Here is a 20,666-nt window from a genome sequence, read left to right as displayed (position 1 = left end):
AATATTGTCATTTTTCGTGGAATTTATTGAAAATTGTATTAAAAATAATTGAAATCTTGCATAGAGTTTCATTATTTTTGAAAATAATTGCATTTTTGCAACGAATTTTATATAAATTTTTAAAAAATAATTTAATTTTTAAAAAGAATGAATATTTATAAAAATAAGTGAATTGTTGCGAAGTTTTATTAAAAATTTAAAAAATTCATCAGAAGAATTTTATTATTATTATAAAAATACTTGAATTCTTGAGAAGAGTGTTATTAAGATTTTTGAAAATAATTTAATTCCTGAGAAGAATTTATGAATATCTTCCTTTTTATTTAAAATTTATTTTTATTTTACGTCTTTTTTTCTTTAAGATTTCTTTTTATTTAAAATATTTTTTTATGAACCATTTCTTTTATTCGAAATTTCTATTTATTTATTTTTTAAATTCTGTCATTTTCTTTTTACTATAAACATTTCCACTTAATTTTATTTATTTACCTCCTTTTTTCGAAATTTTTTTTCTTAATTCGTTCTTAATTCTTATATTTCCTCTTAAAAAAAAATAATGTTTTTTTTTTTATTAGGAAAAAAATTTATTTTCTATTTAAAACACGACTTGGCTTTTATTTTTTAAATAAAACTTTTATCTCATGCACTTAAGTGACAGGCCTTGAAAAGCAAAAATGAGTAAATTTTATAGAATATTACCCGAAGATTGACAAGGTTGGTAAAATAGTTTATATATTGTAAAATAGAAGATATTTTACTGAGATATATTTTTACACGATATATAGGTACTCTAAATGAGGAAGATATGTTATATGAGAATATTTTTCACCCTTATAAAAAGCTGAAGCAAAATGACTCTAGAATGCGCAGTCGCAATTTTTACCTTCTTTAACTCACGAGTCTTTTTCTCTTTTATCTCTCCTGGTTTGCTCTGTGGAGAAGCTGGGGAGTTCTCTCATTCTTTTCCTATACCTTCTTCTATTTCTTCTTTTTTTTACTCTCTTCTTTTCATTTAAAGTCTTATATTTCTTTTTTCCATTTAATTCGTATTTTTATTCTATTGGGATCTGTCGACTTGCGTTTTCATACCCTATTTCTCTCTCCTTTAAATAGATAAGAGAATTTACTTTTTATATCTCATTTGTACCTTTTTTTTTGTATTTAGTTTGTTTTTTTAAATTTCGCGATGATAATTATTATTCCTAACTTGAGTGGAAAATTTTTTTTGAATGTGGATCTTATATAGAATTTTTTCAAATATTTATTATACATTTTATACAATTTTTTAAAACATAATAATAATAATAATAATAATAATATATAAATAACAATGAATTTAAACAATTTTTTAACAAATTAAATTTTTCCTAAAAAAACATTTTTTTAAAATCAAAAACTACAATTTTTTGAATTTAAAAATTCAATTTAAATCCTGATAAATTCGTTAATAATTTATAATTTTTAAATTAAACTGTGTTCAAGACTTAAGTCATTTTTGTTAAGAAAATATTTAAATACCTGTTTATTTTTCCAAAGGAATTAAAACATGTAAAATAATTTCAATCAAAAACCTTTCTGAAATATAACTATTTCTAAAAATTACAAAAAATTCTTCCAAAATTCAATCATTTTCTTGTTAAAATTTTTAAATAAAATTATTCAAAATTTTATTCATTTATTAAGAGAATAAAAAATTTTAAATAATTTTTTTAAATAGAAATTTAAATATTATTACACTTTTACAAAAAGTAAAATTTTCAAAAATTTTAATTTCAAAATTTTTTCAAACTTAATTATTTAAAAAATTTATACTATAAAGCTTCTATCATTCAAATTAATTATGTAGAATTTTAACTGAAATAATTTTTTAATCAATATTCTTCTAAAAATATTCCTCGACAATTCAATTATTTAAATACAAAAATTAATAATTTATTGAACAATTGAATATTTCTTAAAATTGAATTCTTGTAAAGAGATTTATCCAAATTTTTGAAAATAATTGAATTTTTTCGAAGAATTTTGATGAAATTTTTTAAAATATTGTTATTTTTCGTAGAATTTATTTAAAATTATATTAAAAGTAATTGAAATCCTGCAATAAGTTTTATTATTTTTAAAAATAATTGAATTCTTGCAACGAATTTTGTATAAATTTTAAAACTAATTTAATTCCTAAAAAGAATTTCTTTATTTATGAAAATAATTTAATTCTTGTGAAGAATTTTATTATAATTTAAAAAAATAATTGAATTTCTGAGAAGAATTCTATTATTTAGGAAAATATTTGAATTCTGACGATGAATTTTATTAAAGTTTTCAAAAATAATTGAATTTCTCAGAAGAATTTTATTATTTGTGAAAATAATTGAATTTTTGCGAAGAATTTTATTAAAGCTATAAAAAATAATTGAATTCCTATAAAGTATTTTATTATTTGTGAAAATAATTGAATTTTTTCGAAGAATATTACGAAAGTCTTGAAAAATAATTGAATTCCTGTGAAAAATTTATTATTTATTGAAATAATTCAATTTCTGAGAAGAAATTTATTATTTATAAAAATAATTGAATTCTGAGAAAATATTTTATAACAATCGTTTGAAGTAATTGATTTGTTTTTGAAAAATTGTATGAAATTTGTGTTTTAAATAATTGAATTCCTATGCATATTTTAAAGAATTGATTTTTTTGACAGGAATTTTATTAAAAGTTTTAAAAATAATTAAATATTCTTCTCAAAAATTGTATTAAAAGTTTTCAAAATAATAATAAACAATAATAATTAATTAGAAAATTAGTTAATAATAATTGATTTTTTTAAATTTTGAGTCTGAAATTATTCAAAAATTGAAGTAATATTTTCTAGTAATAATAATAATTTTAAAAATTTATAAATTATAAATATATTTATAAATAATAAATATTTATAAATAAATCTAAATAAAAATAAATAATCATTGCTAATATGGTAATAATATAAATATCGTCCCATTTGTATAAATAAATAAATTTTTACTCTTCAAAAAATTTGATCCAAAAAAATAGAAATTTATAGATCTAAATTTAATTTTGAAAAAATAGTGTCCTAGTTTTGAAATTTAGAAAAAGAAAAACGTATTTTATAGTAGAAAAATTTAAGACACAGTTTTTCTCTAAGAAGTTATATGAGGAACTCTTTTTCATTTTTGATTGTGTTAGAAATGAAATTGTCGACCTAGATTTTGTGGTCAGGTATACCTTAGGGGGTCGTTGAAATGTTAAATGACCATATCTCGCGGTTTGATCGATTACTCCTGGCAAGTTTATGTTTTGCACACTTAATGAGACGCAATTTTATAGAAAAGTTACCGTCCATTAGCGTCAATTATGTAACCTTGATTATTCTCTCCTCCTGTCTGTCTCTTTGGCCACTCCTCAACTTTCTTTTCAATATTTTCTTTATTAGACTTTATATTAAAACGTTTATGTAATCCGCTATTATTATACCCTCGTACGGCTAATTGAAACTAATTTATAGAATTTCTTGATCCAAGTAATAACTTTCTATACTAAAAGAATAAAAAATTGTTTCTCTCTTATTATTTATAAAATCTTTTTTGAAAAGTTTATTTTCAGAAAAATAAAAGAGTAATTTTAAAATCGTTTTTAATTTTCCATTTTAAATTCTCGTCGAAACTTTTATAACTTTCTATATGCTCAAAGAAAAAAAATTGTCTCTCTTTTATAAAATATTTTTTGAGAAAAGTTTATTTTCAGAAAAAAAGGTTAATAATTTTTTCAGTGAATAGGAAAATGTTTGATAATAATTTTTTTCTTCAGAGATTGGAGAAAAATTTTATATTAAAACGGGTTGCTACAGGTCAGGGAAATCAGGGGATAATCAGGTATTACAATTATGTTCATGAAATGTTTTAAAAATTCTCGACAAAATTTAAATCTTTAAAAATAATAAAATTCTTCTTGAGAATTCAATTACTTTAAACATTTTTTATAAAAATCTAAATAAATATGAAATTATTTTCACAAGAATTTAACTGATTGTTAATAAATTTCTTTACAATAATTCAATTATTTTCATAGATAATAAAATTTTTTACAGATATTCAATTATTTTCTTAAGGGCATTTAAACCATTATGAAGTCATAGTTTGTGCAAAGCATTTATTCTAAAGGCGTGACGTCATAATGGTTCAAATGCCCTTAAATAATAAAATTCTTCTCAGGAATTCAATCATTTTTTAAAAATTTTTAATAAAACTCTTCTCAACAATTCACTTATTTTCACAAATAAAAAATTTTTTCTTAGAAATTAAATTATTTTTACAAACAATAAAATTCTTCTGAGAAATTCAATTATATTTTAAAATTATTCTCAAAAATAATGAAACTCATTGCAAGATTTGAATTTTTTGTAATACAATTTTCAATAAAATCCACGAAAAATGACAATATTTTAAAAAATTTTATTGAAATTCTCCAAAAGAATTCAAATATTTTCATAAATAATAAAATTCTTCTCAGGAATTAAATCATTTTCAAAAATTTACGTAAAATTCGTTGCAAAAAATCAATTCTTTTCCTAAATAACAAAATTATCACAGAAATTCAATTATTTTTGAAAAATTTTAATAAAATTCTTTGCCAGAATTCAAGTATTTTCATAAATAATAAAATTCTTCTCAGAAATTTAATTATTTTTTTAAAGTATAATAAAATTCTTCGCAAGAATTAAATTATTTTCATAAATAATTAAATTCTTTTAAGGAATTAAATTATTTTTGAAAATTTTATATAAAATTCGTTGCAAGAATTCAATTATTTTCAAAAATAATAAAACTCTATGCAAGATTTCAATTATTTTTAATACAATTTTCAATAAATTCCACGAAAAATGACAATATTTTAAAAAATTTTATTAAAATTCTTTGAAAGAATTCAATTATTTTCAAAAAATTTTATAAAACTTAACAAGAACTCAATTTTTAAAAATTTTCAATTATTCAATAAATTATTTATTTTTGTACTTAAATAATTGAATTCTTGACGAATTTTCAAATAAAAATTGATTTAAAAATGAATTTCAGTTAAAATTTTAGATATTAATTAGCATGAATTTTGAAAAAGTTTAATTGAATTTATTTTTTAAAATTATTTTAAGTTTTAATTTTCTAAATATTTAATTGAAGAATTTTCAAATAATCAAAATTTCGTAAAATTGAATTGTCAATAAATGGATATGAAAATTCTCTAGAAACTATTGCAAAAATCATTCAAAATAATTAATAATTGTTCATTTATTTCTATCGAAGAATTTTAATAAAATTTTTGAAATTAATTAATTTTTTCGAAGAAATTACTTAAAATTGTATTAAATATAATTGAAATCCTGTGAAGAATTTTTTTGTTTAGGAAAATAATTGAAGTCTCTCATCGATTTTTTATTAATTTTTTTTTTTTTAAATAATTTAAATCCTGTGAAGAATATTATTATTTTTGAAAATAATTGAATTCTTGCAACGAATTTTATATAAATTTTTTAAAAGAATTTCATTAGTTATGAAAATAATTTAATTCTTGCAAAGAATTTTATTATAATTTTAAACAATTAATTGAATTTCTGAGAAGAATTTTATTATTTATGAAAATACTTGAATTCTGTCAAAGAATTGTATTAAAGTTTTAAAAAATAATTGAATTTCTTTGAAAAATTTATTATTTCGGAAAATAATTGACTTCTTGAAACGAATTTTACGTAAATTTTTGAAAACAATTTAGTTCCTGAGAAGAATTCTATTATTCATGAAAATAATTGAATTCCTTTTAAGAATTTTAATAAAATTTTTTAAAATATTGTCATTTTATTTTATTATTTATGAAAATAATTGAATTCTTGCAACGAATTTTATTACATTTTTTAAAAATAATTGAATTCTTTTAAGAAATTTTTTTATTTATGAAAATAATTGAATTCTTGCAATGAATTTTATTAAATTTTTTAAAAATAATTGAATTATTTTAAGAAATTTTATTATTTATGAAAATAATTGAATCCTTGCAACGAATTTTATTACATTTTTGAAAAATAATTGAATTCTTTTGAGAAATTTTATTAAAATAGTAGATTTTGAAAGTATTTTAATTTCAGAAAAGAATTTCATTTTTTGTCAAATATAATTGAATTTTTGCAAAAAAAATTTCTAAAATAATTATACATATTTTTCAAGGAATTTATTTAAAATTGTATTAAAATTAATTGCAATCCTATGAAAAATTTTATTATTTATGAAAATAATAGAATTCTTGCAACGAATTTTATTATATTTGTTTAAATAATTGAATTGATGTGAAAAATTGTATGACTTGTAGAAATACATATTTATGGTCAGGGGAAAAATCAACATTTCTTTTTGGAAATCAGGGAAAATCAAAATTAATTTTTTGTGGCAACTCTGTAAAAGAAATTTTGTACTAAAAAAATATTATCTCTTAAAAATTTTTTTTTGAAATGAATATTAGAATCACAAAATTTGTGATTTTTTTATTCAGAAAAGTGGCGTAATGTTTTTTTTATTATTATTTTATTTATTCTCTGAAAACAGAAAGGTAATAAATTTTTTTCAATTATAATAGGAAAAATTAATTTTAAATTTAATTTTTAATTTCTAAAATTAGTTTGTAGTGTCGAAGAATAATTTTTTAAATTTTGTAATTTTTATTATTATTAAAAAAATGTAGTTTTTTTTTCTTTTTTTTATTCATTGCTATTTGTGTGATTTTTTCTAATATGACCTTAATATATTGTTTTGCAGCAACATCAGCACGATCTTAACTTTGTTTTTGAAAGAGGGCTTCGATGTCAAGGCGCTGAGGGCTTTTCGAGTGCTTCGGCCTCTGAGGCTAGTGTCAGGTGTTCCAAGTAAGTACTCCATCCAGTTCAAATAGCTTTTGATCCTGTACCTACTTTATTCAGTAAAATGTAAGCGATTCCATCAAGTCGGCTTTAGTAGCTTTTGAATTTTTCAAGAATCTGTTATTAAACTTATATATTCTTCCAATAAAGATTTTCTAGCCGCAGAATTATTGACATCAATTCAGGAATTTCGAAAAATTATATAATTTGAATCATTTCAAGAAAAGAAAATTTTTTCTTTTCATTTTCTTTTCTTTTCTTTTCTTTTAACTCGATCGATTTTCAATTATACTTTTGAAACATTTTTTTTATAGTTTACGTATTTTTTCTTTCAGACTTCGCACTCATCTACTAAAACCAACTATTTACTGCTTTTTTACGATTTGCTTCTAATTGGATACTTTTTTTTAGATTTGTGACACTCATAGCTACTTTTCTCTTATTTCTTTTTGAGAATTTACACTTCTTTAAATTTGCTAATAGTTGGAATAAAAAAATCGTTCTGGAAAATATGAATAAAATTTTCAGACACAATTATGTAAACAAATTTTAATAAATTCTTTGAAACGATTCAATTATTTTCAAAAATTTTTCGAAATTCAATTATTTTCAATATTTACCATTATAATGATAATTTCCCAAAAGAATTCGATTATTTAAAAAAAAATTATATAACATTCTTCACAAACATTCAATTATTTTTAGAAATAATAAAATTCTTCTCAAAAATTCAATTATTTTTGAAAATTTTGATAAAATTTTTCTCAAAAATTTAATTATTTTTAAAAACTTTAATACAATTTATCGCAAGAATTCAATTATTTTCGTAAATAATAAAATTCTTCTCAAGGATTTCAATTTTTTTTTTAAATTTTAATAAAATCCTTCACAAGAATTCAATTATTTTCATAAATAATATAAAACTGATAGCAGAATTTCAATTATTTTTAACACAATTTTAAGTGAATTTATCAAAAATTGCAATTTTTTTCAAACATTATATTAAAATTGAATAAAAATTCTTAAACACTATTCACAAAATTTTAATAAAATTTTTTAAAACGACTGAATTATTTTCAACAATTTTTCGAAATTCAATAGAATTTCCCAAAAGAATTCAATTATTTAAAAAAATTTTTGATAAAATTCTTCGCAAACATTCAATTATTTTCTCAAATAATAAAATTGTTCTAACGAATTCAATTTTTTTTTGAAAATTTTAATAAAATTCTACTCAAGAATTCATAAATAATAAAATTCTTCTCAGAAATTCAATTATTTTCATAAATAAAATAATTCTTCTAAGGAATTTCAATAATTTTTGAAAATTTTCAAAGAATTCTTCACAATAATTTCATTATTTTCACAAATAATAAATTTTTTCTTTGAAATTCAACTGTTTTCACAAATTTAAAAATTCTTCTCAGAAATTCAATTATTTTTAAAAACTTTAATAAAGTTTTTCACCAGAATTGAAGTATTTTCATGAATAATAAAATTCTTCTCAGAAATTCAATTATTTTTAAAAAATTTAATAAAATTCTTCGCTAGAATTCAATTATTTTTATAAATATAGAAAATGTTCCCCCAGGATTCAATTATTTTCATAAATAATATAAAATTCATCGCATAAAAAAATCATTCTGAGAAGTTTTATTAAAATTTTCAGAAACAATTCAAACAATTTTAATAATTTCTTTGATAAGATTCAATTTTTTTTTTTATTTTTATTTCGATTATTCGAAATTTAATTTTTTTTTAATATCTACCATTTTAATAAAAATTTCCCAAAAGAATCCAATTATACTTAAAAATATTTTTGATAAAATTTTTCGCAAACATAAAATTATTGTTAGAAATAATAGAATTCCTTTTTAAAATTCAATTATATCTGAAATTCAATAAATTTTTGATGAAATTCTGCACAAGGATTAAATTATTTTCACAAATAGTAAAATTCTTCTCAGGATTTTAATTATTATTTTCAAAAATTTTTGTAAAATTCTTCATATGTATTAAATTTTAAGAAGTAGTCAATTATTATCAATTATTTATTTTTTTTATTTAAATAATTGAATTCTCGTAGAAGTTTCTAATAAGAATTATTTATTTATTTAACAAAAATTATTCAAGTCTTGAATGTAATTTGATTTAGAAATTATGAAAAAAATTAGTCTTGAAAAATTGTAATTAAAATTATTTGAAATTATTAGTTAATTCCTCATAAATAATTTAAAAAGATTAAATTAAATTTCCAATTACTTGAATATTTTGTCAAATTTACATAATTAAAAAAAATTTGGTATTTTAAAGAAATATTTTGAAATATAAAATGTATTTTTTACGAATTTGAAATTAAAATTTACAACCTAATTGAATTTTGCAAAAATTTAGAATTGAAGTTATTATCAGGATAAGAAAAAAAGTAAAAATGTTTCATGAAAATTAGGAAAAAGTCAGCGAAATAAAATACAGCTACTTTTTTGTAATTTTAATTCTCATTCAACTGTGAATTTAAATATTTTGAAAATTTTAAATTTCTTTTTTCAAATTCTCCATTTAAATGAGAATGTATGAAAAGAATGATGTGAAAGAGAGAGAGAGAGACAGAAAAGAAATTCAAATTCCTCCTAATTTTATGGGATGAGAAATGTGTTTGAAAATAAATTTGCTTTTATTGAGCGGTAAAAATACCTTCTATCAAACGTTTAACTATTCGTACAGCAAAGCTAGTCTAAAATACTTGAAGCCTATATACTTATTCTCAAGTTTATGTCTATCATTTCAACAACGAAAGCTTTGCAACAAAACAAGAGTATATATAGTATGCGGTGATTCGAAGGAAATAGCTAACATGATTCTTTGTCTTGAGCATTTCCTGCATTCGGCTTTTGCACATATTGTATTCGCGTTAATAATAAAATCAGAAAATTCCCGAGAATTTGAAAATAGCCTCTTTCGTAAATTGCTTTCACAAATATTTAACATTTTTCAATTAAATATTGAAAATGTTTACGAGCAGCGGAAATTCTTTATGAAAATTAATTTAAAATTGAAATTTTCCATTTTGTTGGATTTTTTCTCGTTTCTTTTTCGTTTAGAGTTGGTATTATTTTTTTTTAATTAGAATTTATTGGGTAATAATGGTGAAAAAATGTTACATAATTTATTGTTTTTCTTTTCTAGGTCTTCAGGTCGTTTTGAATTCTATTCTGAGGGCCATGGTACCACTGTTGCACATTGCCCTTTTGGTTCTTTTCGTCATTATTATTTACGCAATTATTGGATTGGAACTTTTCTCAGGAGAAATGCACAAGACTTGTAGAATAAATGGAACTGGTAATTATGAATAATTTCATAAATCAAAATCCTGGTAAAGACACTCGAACTATTTCAATAATTTCATCAAATTTATTTCGTTTATTTTTCAATTTTTCTTTATTTATCTATTTTATTTTATCATTTTTATCTTTTCAATTTCTTTACTTTCTTTTTAACTTTTACCTGTTTTCAAATTTATTTATTTTATTTATTGAATTTAAACAGTTTTTTAATTAAATGAAAGATTTAATTCATAATATTCAATCAATTTTTAACGTCTGAATTAATTAAATACAAATTAAAGGAAAATAATAATACTAATATATTTCTCCAATATTTGGATATTAGATTCTGATTATTTGTAATTTGAAACGTTTTTATTTTTATTTTTTTGCTAAAATATTTACTTCTTTATTTCTGTATCGAGTCAATTGTATATTTTTATATTTTTGAATTCTTAATTCACGTGGGTGAAGTTCACAACGTTGACAATCAAGGATGGAGAGAAAAAATATTCTTAACACAGAGAACAATAATATTTTTTTTTAAATTTAATAAAAATTTAATATTAAAGAAAAATAATTTCTGGAAATATAATTCTTCAAAATCATGAATATTTATTTCAAATCAGTTTTCAAAAGTAATAAAATTAAATTCTTTTAAATATAAAATTTATTTTATTGAAATTTTACAAAACTTTTAAATGTTTCAAGTTTTTAAATTATTTTCGAGATTTCAATTATTTTCAACAAAATTTTAATTACAATTTTTCAAAAAACTAATTTTTTTTAGAATTTCTACATTTAATTATTCAAAAATTCAATAATTTTTGATAAACAAATATTTAAAAACTTATTGTTATTTATTTTAATTGAAATTTTTTCAATATAAAACCTTTTGAGATTTAATTATTCAAAAAATTACAACTGCAATTTTTCTAAAAATCAATTATTCTTCAGAACTTTTGAATAAAATTATTCACAAGTTTAATACTTTTAAAAAAATATAATATATTAATATTTTTTTTATTAATAACCATTTTGTAAAATTAAATTATTTTCCAAATCTTTAGTTGGAATTTTTCAAAAAATCTAATAATAGTTAAAAATAATTTTTTAAAGTGAGAAAATAAAATTCAATGAAATATAATATTTAATTTAATGAAATTTGAGAAAATTTACTATTTTTTTCAATTTTTTAAAATTATTTTCCAGAAATCAACTACTTTTAAAAAGTTTTAATTACGATTTTTTAAAAGCCTCATTTTTTCAGAATTTCTAAATAAAATTTGTTAAATTTAATTAATTTTTGTTTAATAAATATTTGAATACATATTATTATGATTTATTTGTCCACCAGGAATAAATTATGCAAATAATTGAAATCTTGTTACGAATTAAAGTAATATTTTCTAAAATAATTGAATTTTTTCGAGTAATTTAATTAAAATTGTATTGAAATTATTTCAATTCTCATAAAGAATTTAAATAAAATTTTTCATAATAATTGAATTTTTGCAAAAAATGTTATCAAATTTTTAAAAATAATTCAATTCTTTTAAGAGATATTGAAATTTCAAATGATTCCAATGTAAAACATTTTGAAATTTAATTATTTCTAAAACTCACAACTGCAATTCTTCTAATTTTTGAAATATTCTTTAAAATTTCAACTGAAATTCTTTTTCAAATCAATTCTTGTCAAAAACTTCTTCGAGAATTCAATTATTTAAATGCAAAAATAAGTGATAAATAATTGAGTATTTCTAAAAATTGAAACTCTATTAAAAACTCATTTTTATTTATTTTAATTGAAATTTAAAATATTTTTAATATAAAACCTTTTGAAATTTAATTATTTCTAAAAATTACAACTACAATTTTTCCAAAAGTCAATTATTTTTTTAGAATTTTTGAATAAAAACTCAGGGATTCTAATTTGTAATGTGAAATGTTTTTATTTTTATTTGTAAAATATTTATTTTTTTATTTTTATATAAATTCATTTGTATATTTTTCTATTTTTTAATTTTTTATTGACGTTGATGAAGTTAACAACGTTAACAATCAAGAATGGAGAGAAAAAAATATTCCTAACATAGAAAACAATAATATTTTTTGTATACAAATATTTTTTAAATTTCCGATAAAGTAATATTCCAAAACTTGTTATAGATAAAAGTTTGTTTTCCTATTTATAATTTAAATTTTTATTTATTCTTAATTATTATAACTTATTTTGATATTTTTATTCTAAACTTATTTTCCTAAATTTATTCTTTTATATTTTTTCGTTTTATTTCTCTGCAATTTTTTTTTAAATTCTTTTATAGTATTAATATAAATTTATAGTATTAATTTAGAAAAACTCGATGATAATATCATTTAGATTTCGAAACGTTGGAGCAAATTTTTATTTTAGAAACCACTTGTCAGAATTTATTCGTTTTATTATTTTCATACAATTTTATTTTTCAAACAAAACAAAAACGAAAATATAAAAATGGTTATTAATATTATTTTTTTTCTTTAATTTGTAAAAAAATAGCGCAGACATTTTTATAGAGTGTGAAGAATGAAAGGCAAAAAATTTGTATTTAACATTATAGAAAGCGATTTCGCATGTAGAATGTGATAACTACAGCATGTTGTGAATTTTATGTAAAGCAATAAGGATCGTAAAATTGTATTGAGGTAATATTGACAATAGACGATATAAAGTATGAGAAACAGTTAAATGTATCGTGCAAGTGTTGAGAATTTTTCTGTCCTACATTTTCCATGCAATTCATGCAAATCAAATCCAAGATTATTCAATGGAGAAAATTAGATTCAAAACATTTAACAATACAAATAATATATAATTGTCTTTTGTTTTAAAATGTTGTTTATTTAATCGAAAATTTATAAAATATATTCTCAGTAGTAGTTTTTGAATTTTTATAAATTTTATAAAAGGTTTTACTTGGAATATATGAAATGATTTATTTATCTTTTAGTGGAAGAACCTTTTATCCTTCAAAAGCTTTTGTTTAAAAACTTCCACTTTATGCCAACTGAGAACTCAAAGTTCAACTGTTATGCTCTTTTTATCTTTTGCTACTACATTTTACAGCCATTATGCTTTGTGATGAATTTTTAATCGTAAGCTTGTATATTTTGTTTATGGAAATTTTTTTATTTTATATGAAGTTAATTGAAATTTTTTCTCGAGTTAATATAGGAATGATAATTATTCATTTAATTTATTGTTGTAAAATTTTTGCTTTCAGATGAAGAAATGGATGAGCCGCATCCATGTGGAAAAGGAGGTTTTCAATGTGAAAATATTGGTGATAATTATTATTGCAGCGATAAATTTTGGGAAGGTCCAAATCATGGAATCACCAACTTTGATAATTTCGGTTTGGCCATGTTGACGGTTTTTCAGTGTATCACCCTCGAGGGATGGACCGATGTGCTTTACGCAGTAAGATTTATATTTAATTATTTTCCGATAATTTTACCAAAATAGAAATTGGAAACAATTATCAAATTTCAATTTGTATGAGTCAAATTTTCAATATTTCGAAATTTGAAGGCTTTCTAATTATTAATTTTTTTATTTTTAATTTCTTCCATTTGAAGTTTTTAAATTTTTCTTTTTTGTATTTTTAAATTTATTTATTTATTATTTTATAAAAATAATTTAATTGTTGCGAAGAATTTTACTATTTATAAAAATAATTGAATTGTTCTGAAGAATTTATTAAAATTTTAGGAAATAAATGAATTTTATGTAAATATTTGAAAATAATTAAATTCTTTTGAGGAATTCTATTAAAATTGTTTTGAAAAGAATTTCATTCTAGCGAAGAATTTTATTATTTATAAAAATAATTGAATTGTTCCGAAGAGTTTATTAAAATTTTAGGAAATAAATGAATTTTATGTAAATATTTGAAAATAATTATATTCTTTTAAGAAATTCTATAAAATTGTTTCGAAAAGAATTGAATTTCTGTAAAGAATTTTACATATTTATAAAAATAATTGAAATGATCGAAGAATTTATTAAAATATTAGGAAAAATTGAATTATTTTAAAGAATTTTATAGAAATATTTGAAAATAATTAAATTATTTCGAGAAATTCAATTAAAGTTGTTTTGAAAATAATTGAATTTCTGTAAAGGATTTTATTAAAATCAAGCATATTCAAAGTAATTGTATTCATCAGAAGAATTTAATTATATTTTCAACATAATTGAATTCTTTCAAATTTTTTGACGAATATATTTAAAAATTGCATTGAAAGTAATTTAATTTTCATATAATTTTTTTAAAATATTTTGAGAATAATTGAATTATTTTTAGAGAATTTTAAATTCTTGTTGAAATTGAATGTTATGAAAATTTTTGAAAGTAATTAAATTCTTTCGTGTAATTTTATTGAAATTGGATTAAAAATAATTTAATTCCTGCAAAGAATTTTAGTATTTATAAAAATAGTTGAATTGTTTTGAAGAATTTATTAAAATTTTAGGAAATACTTTAATTTTATAGAAATATTTGAAAAGATTTGAATTCCGCCGAGGAATTCAATTAAAATTGTTTTGAAAGTAGTTGAACTCCTGCAAAGAGGTTTATTATTCATAAACATAATTGAATTGTTTTGAAGGATTTATTAAAATTTTAGAAAATAATTGAATTCTTTTGAAAAATTTTATAACGAAATAAGAAAAAAATTTAAATTCTTTCCTGAAATTTTATTAAAAGTAATTAAATTTTTGCAAAGATTTTACTATTTAAACAATAATTGAATTGTTTAGAAAGATTTATTACAATTTTAGAAAATAATTGAATTCTTTCGTAAAATTTTATTAAAATTTTGTTAAAAATAAAATGGATTTTTTGCAAAAAATTTTACTATTTATAAAAATAATTGAATTCTTGTAAAGAATTATATTAAAATTTTTGAAAATGTAAACAATAATAATTAATTAATTTTGATTATGAAATTATTTTAAAATTTATATTTGAAAATAAAAAATTTTGTAATTTGCATAACAATAATAAATTGAATATCACGTTCCGCGCATATCATTTGTTAGTAAATAATATAATTGACTTTTAGAAGCGTTATTGTAAAAATTTTTAGAAATAAATAAACTTTAAAAGGTTTCAAATTAAAATCTTTGAAAATTTGAATCATCAGTAAATTTAATTTAAAAATTGTAGTGAATTTATTTTTTTGAAAGAATTTTTTTTTGAAATTTTTTTGAAATTAGTTCAACTTCTGAATGTAGATATATTATTTAACTAAAAAAATCTCGAAGAAGCAAAAATTTTTTTCTAGTTAAAATAATTACATACTTTAAAATATTTTGAATAGTCCAATTTGTTTAAATTATCTGCAATTTTTTTCTTATTTCTTCTCTATTGTTTCTTATTTCGAAAAAATGAAATTATGAGTTTTTTCATTAATTTTGTTACTTTTTTCTGTTTAGATTCAAGATGCAATGGGAAGTGAATGGCAGTGGATTTATTTTATTTCGATGGTTATTCTTGGAGCATTTTTTGTCATGAATCTAATTCTCGGAGTGTTGTCTGGGTGAGTTTTACATCGACGTTTTTATAATAAATTGAAAAATTAGTTTAGAATTTTACGGATATCGCAAAGATTCTGTTAAATTTAATTTTATATAACAGAAGATTGTTATCAAGAATTTTAATAATTAATCGTTATCTATGAATTTAATAAATTATCTTTCTATCTATACTCTAAATTATTCACATTAGAGGTACTTAAGAATTGATCAAATACTGCAGATAATTTTGATAACACTTTGAAATGTGGTTTGTAAGATTGTAGTTTCCACCGAACCACAAACAAAGACTTCATTGCATACATGAAATTCTCCTTATTAGACAAGAATTTCTAATATCTGCAGTCATGTCTTTGAATATTACAATTACTAAATGGATATTATTAAATTATTCATTTGGCAGAAAATAGATGTTTGCCTAAAATATAATTATTATCACTCATTGTCAGTTATTTGGGAACTAAATGAAAAAATATTTTAATTTCGAAAATATATCAAGATTTATTTATCTACTGAAAGAAAAATAATTAATTTCTAACAATTTCTTTAATTTAATTTAATTTTTTTTTAATTTTAATAATGGATACTAAAATATTCTTACGAATTTTTTTAATAGGTAGAAAAGATTCTTTAATTTTTAATTCTAAAATAGAAAATATTGGATGTGAAGAGTAATACACAGTATTATTAATTGAAAATTTTGTTTGGATTTATGAACAGAGAATTTTCCAAGGAGAGAGAAAAGGCAAAGGCTCGGGGTGATTTTCATAAGCTAAGGGAAAAACAACAGATAGAGGACGATCTCCGGGGGTATCTGGATTGGATAACACAGGCAGAGGATATCGAACCGGAAGCCGATGAGCCACAGATGCAGGATGGAAAATGTAAGCGATGCTTTAAAACGAAACAACTCAATAAGAATGAAATTTTCTTGACACGTAAAAAATCCTAGTATCACTCCAATGCGTAAAGTGATTTTTGTACATTTCAATCATTTGTCACCATTAAGAGATCACTTTGATGCATTGACAATTTGAATTTACAAATCTTACTTCTCAATCCTAAAGAAAATAAATCCAATTTTTTACATTCTCGTAAAAAAGAAAATTTTTTTTCTTTTTTCTCAACTTAAAAATTTAAAAAATCCAAAAGTAGAATTACAGTTGCAATTTTTAAAAATAATCAATTATTTATTTCTGTATTTAAATACTTGAAATCTCGTACAACTTTTTGTTATAAGAATTGATTTGAAAAAAAATTTTAGTTAAAATTTTAGAGAATATTTCAAAAGTTAGAAGAATTACAGTTGTAATTTTTTAGAAATAATTAAATTTCAAAAGGTTTTTCGCACTGAAATCATTTGAAATTTCAATAAAATATCTCAAAAGAATTCAATTATTTTTAAAAATTTTGTTTGAATTCTTTATTAGAATTAAAATAATTTCAATACAATTTTAATTAAATTAAAAAAATAATTTATAAATAATTTAAAAAATTCAATTATTTTCGTGAATATTACTTAAATTCGTAGCAAGATTTCAATTATTTGCATAAGTTATAGATTTTTTCGCTGAAATTGAATTATTTTAAAGAATTTAAGAGTATTTGAAGCATTATGACGTCACAGTTTTAGAACACGTGCTTTGCACAAATTGTGACGTCATAATGGTTCAAATGCCCTTAAATAAAATTCTTTTGCCAAATTTTATAATTTTGAAAAATTTCAATAAATTTCTTTATAAAAAAAAATGTAATTAAATACTTCGAAAAAATTAGATTCTTTTCCTAAATAATGAAATTCGTTTATTTTATTTTAATACAATTTTAGTATAAAATTCATACAACGATTTCAATTATTTGCATAATTAATAACATCTCTCGACAGATTCAATTATTTAAAAAAACTGTACTAAAATTCTTTGAGTGAATTCAATTATTTTTAATACAATTTCAATTAGGTACATTATTCGAAATAATTGAATTATTCATTTAAGTTTTAATAAAGTGATTCAAAAAATTTAATTATTTCCAAAAATTTGAATAAAATTTTTCGCAAGAATTCAATTATTTTAATAATAAAATTTTCCACAAGAATTCAATTATTTAAATAAAATTTAATAAATTTTGTGACAAGAATTCAATTATTTTTATAAATAATAACATTTTTCGCAGGAATTAATTATTTCTAATGAAATTTGAATAATATTTTTCATAAGAATTTAATTATTGTAAAAGATTTTAGTGAAATTCTTCGAATTAATTCAATTATTTACGTAAATAATATAATTTTACGCAGGAATTTAATTACTTTTTGTACAATTTTACAAATTTATTTTTATATTTATTTAAAAAAAAAAATTTTTTTTCAAATTTCATAATCTTATTTTTAATGAATTATATTTTAAAAAATTATTTTGTTATGAATAGCAAATTTTCATTAAATTTCAAAAAGAAAGTTTTTGTATTTTGTAACGAAAAATCGGTCAGGAAATTTCACGCGTGTAGTTTTGCTAGTAATTAACAGTAATAAATAATTAATCAATATTAATAATGAATTAATTTAATGTTAATAATATTTATACAAAATTAATCGAAATGAAAAATGTTTAATTAATGTTCAGCAAAGCAACAAAACGAAATGGAGAGTACAGATCAACTCGAGGGCGATGAGGATGGAGTTCAACAGGAATCATTGTGGAAGCGAAAGAAACGAGACTTGGAAAGGTAAAGAGAAAATAATTAAGAAGGAAAATTTACCTAAGATTAGACAGCGTTTTGTCTTAATTTCCCAGAGACTTGACTTGAAAAATTTCTTTTCATTTCAAGGTGTTGTAAATTAAACTAGATTTCAATTTAAATACGTGAAATGCTCTAAGAAAATAGTGAAAGAAATTTGTAATTTTTATTTAAAAGATGAAATGTCCTTTTTAAATACATAAGTACGCTTTTATTTAATTTTAATTTCCTTTTATTTTTCATTCTTTTAAAATTTATTCACTAAAATACCTACTTTAGAAAAAAATTACTGTACTTTTAAATAATTTTTAAATGCCTTTTTTATATTATCAAGTTCGCTGACAATTTTTCAATGAGAATTCATTAAAAGTATATATATAGTATAGAGAAAAATTTAAGTGGAATATAACTTTTTAGGTCAGACAAATCTTATATCTTTTATAAAGTTTTCAGATACATTTTATAAATTGAAACAAATTTTAGTTTCAGTGTCGATTAAAAGTTTAAAATGTTACTTACTTTTGAAAGTTAAATAATTTTAAGTACTTTTTTAATATAGTTTATGGTTTATAATTATTTTCAGAGCGAACAGGCGCATGAGAAGAGCCTGCAGAAAGGCTGTGAAGTCTCAAGTTTTCTACTGGTTAATTATAATTTTAGTATTTTTAAATACCGGAGTCTTAGCGACTGAGCATTATCATCAACCAGATTGGCTAGATGAATTTCAAGGTTCGAACATGTGAAAATTATTTTTTAAATATCAAAAGTTCGACTAAAACTGTTTTTTTTTAAATGATCTAAATTAATAATATATTATAATTACCTAATAATAAATTAAATATAATATATTATAATTAATATTAAGAAGGGGATTTTTATTTCGATTAATTAATACTTTTTTGTTGTTACAGAAATTACAAACATATTCTTCATCGCCCTTTTTTCTATGGAAATGATGTTAAAGATTTATAGTTTAGGCTTTCAGGTAAATAACAATTAAAAATTCAATTTTAGAATTCAAAATTTTTTTGCAATGAATTTTATCTATATTTTTTATGTTTAGGGTTATTTTGTATCATTGTTCAATCGATTCGATTGCTTTGTGGTTATCGGGTCCATTAGCGAAATGATACTGACGAGAACACATGTGATGCCACCACTTGGAGTTTCGGTACTTCGTTGTGTTCGGTTACTTAGGGTGTTCAAGGTTACAAAGTGAGTTGAATTTTCCAATAATAATTTGAAATTTTCCAAAGTTAAAATTCTATTTTCTTGAAATATTTTTAAAAAATGCGAAAAAACGAAAAACAAAAATTAAAAAATGAGACAAAATATTTTAAGAATATTTTTTACAATATAATTAATAAAATGTTTCTCGCGATAGTAAAATAATTTAAATTTTTCAATGTTTCATAATATTTTTTCATATTTCTAATCCGTTTCAGATATTGGAGATCTCTTTCAAATTTAGTGGCATCTTTGTTAAATTCGATACAATCGATCGCATCTCTATTGCTTCTTCTCTTCTTATTTATTGTTATTTTCGCTTTACTAGGGATGCAGGTACGTAACTGAATTTTTTTATTGAGCTACTTTTTATTTATTATAAATATTTCCAAGATCAAATTTAATAATAAAAAAAAAGAAGAAATATTTTATACTCTCGTGAAAAATAATTTTGCTCGATAGAAAAAGGATTCTTTTGTTGAAAAATATTTTAGAGAGTATAAAATACTTTATAAAATTGAATTGAAAAACTTTTAACATTATTGTCAATATTAACAAAACAAGATGTTTTAGTAAAGAAAAGTAGAACAATTTTTTTTTAGCAAAAAAGAGTCATAAAAGAAGTTTTTTTTATCAAAAACAATGTCAACAAAGGTTTTTTTTAGCAAAATTTAAAAATTTGTTAAGCAAAAACAGGGTTGCCACAGGTCAGGGAATTTTATTAAAAGTACTGGGAAAAATTAAATAATTTATATGAAAATTCTGAATTTTGGAGTCTCATAAACTATGAAATTGCCAAGAATTATAATACAAAACCTTTAATATTTTCTATTATAAGAATCCAAAAAAAAAAATTTAATTATTTTCAAAAGTGATAAACTTC

The 20,666-nt window shown here is 20.0% G+C and overlaps 1 protein-coding gene across 9 annotated transcripts in view; it reads left to right on the top strand.

The window, feature by feature from the left end:
- LOC122509509 (muscle calcium channel subunit alpha-1) overlaps window positions 1–20,666 on the top strand; it is a 149,285-nt gene that overhangs the window by 78,286 nt on the left and 50,333 nt on the right. For all 9 annotated transcript variants that reach the window (XR_006302368.1, XM_043623640.1, XM_043623641.1 and 6 more), the window contains 10 exons: window positions 6,813–6,919; window positions 10,100–10,252; window positions 13,506–13,702; window positions 15,722–15,825; window positions 16,541–16,704; window positions 18,442–18,544; window positions 19,140–19,285; window positions 19,468–19,541; window positions 19,620–19,771; window positions 20,002–20,119. Coding sequence is in view for 8 of the 9 variants with exons in the window: in XM_043623640.1 (XP_043479575.1) it covers window positions 6,813–6,919; window positions 10,100–10,252; window positions 13,506–13,702; window positions 15,722–15,825; window positions 16,541–16,704; window positions 18,442–18,544; window positions 19,140–19,285; window positions 19,468–19,541; window positions 19,620–19,771; window positions 20,002–20,119 (1,318 nt within the window). In the remaining variant the exon portion in view is untranslated. The remainder of the gene's footprint in view (window positions 1–6,812; window positions 6,920–10,099; window positions 10,253–13,505; window positions 13,703–15,721; window positions 15,826–16,540; window positions 16,705–18,441; window positions 18,545–19,139; window positions 19,286–19,467; window positions 19,542–19,619; window positions 19,772–20,001; window positions 20,120–20,666) is intronic.

Source organism: Leptopilina heterotoma, unplaced genomic scaffold (genome assembly GCF_015476425.1).
Source record: "Leptopilina heterotoma isolate Lh14 unplaced genomic scaffold, ASM1547642v1 Lhet_60, whole genome shotgun sequence".
Lineage (NCBI taxonomy): Eukaryota > Metazoa > Arthropoda > Insecta > Hymenoptera > Figitidae > Leptopilina > Leptopilina heterotoma.
The sequence above is the reverse complement of the archived record's forward strand: the minus strand, read 5'-3'. Positions and strand labels throughout refer to the sequence as shown.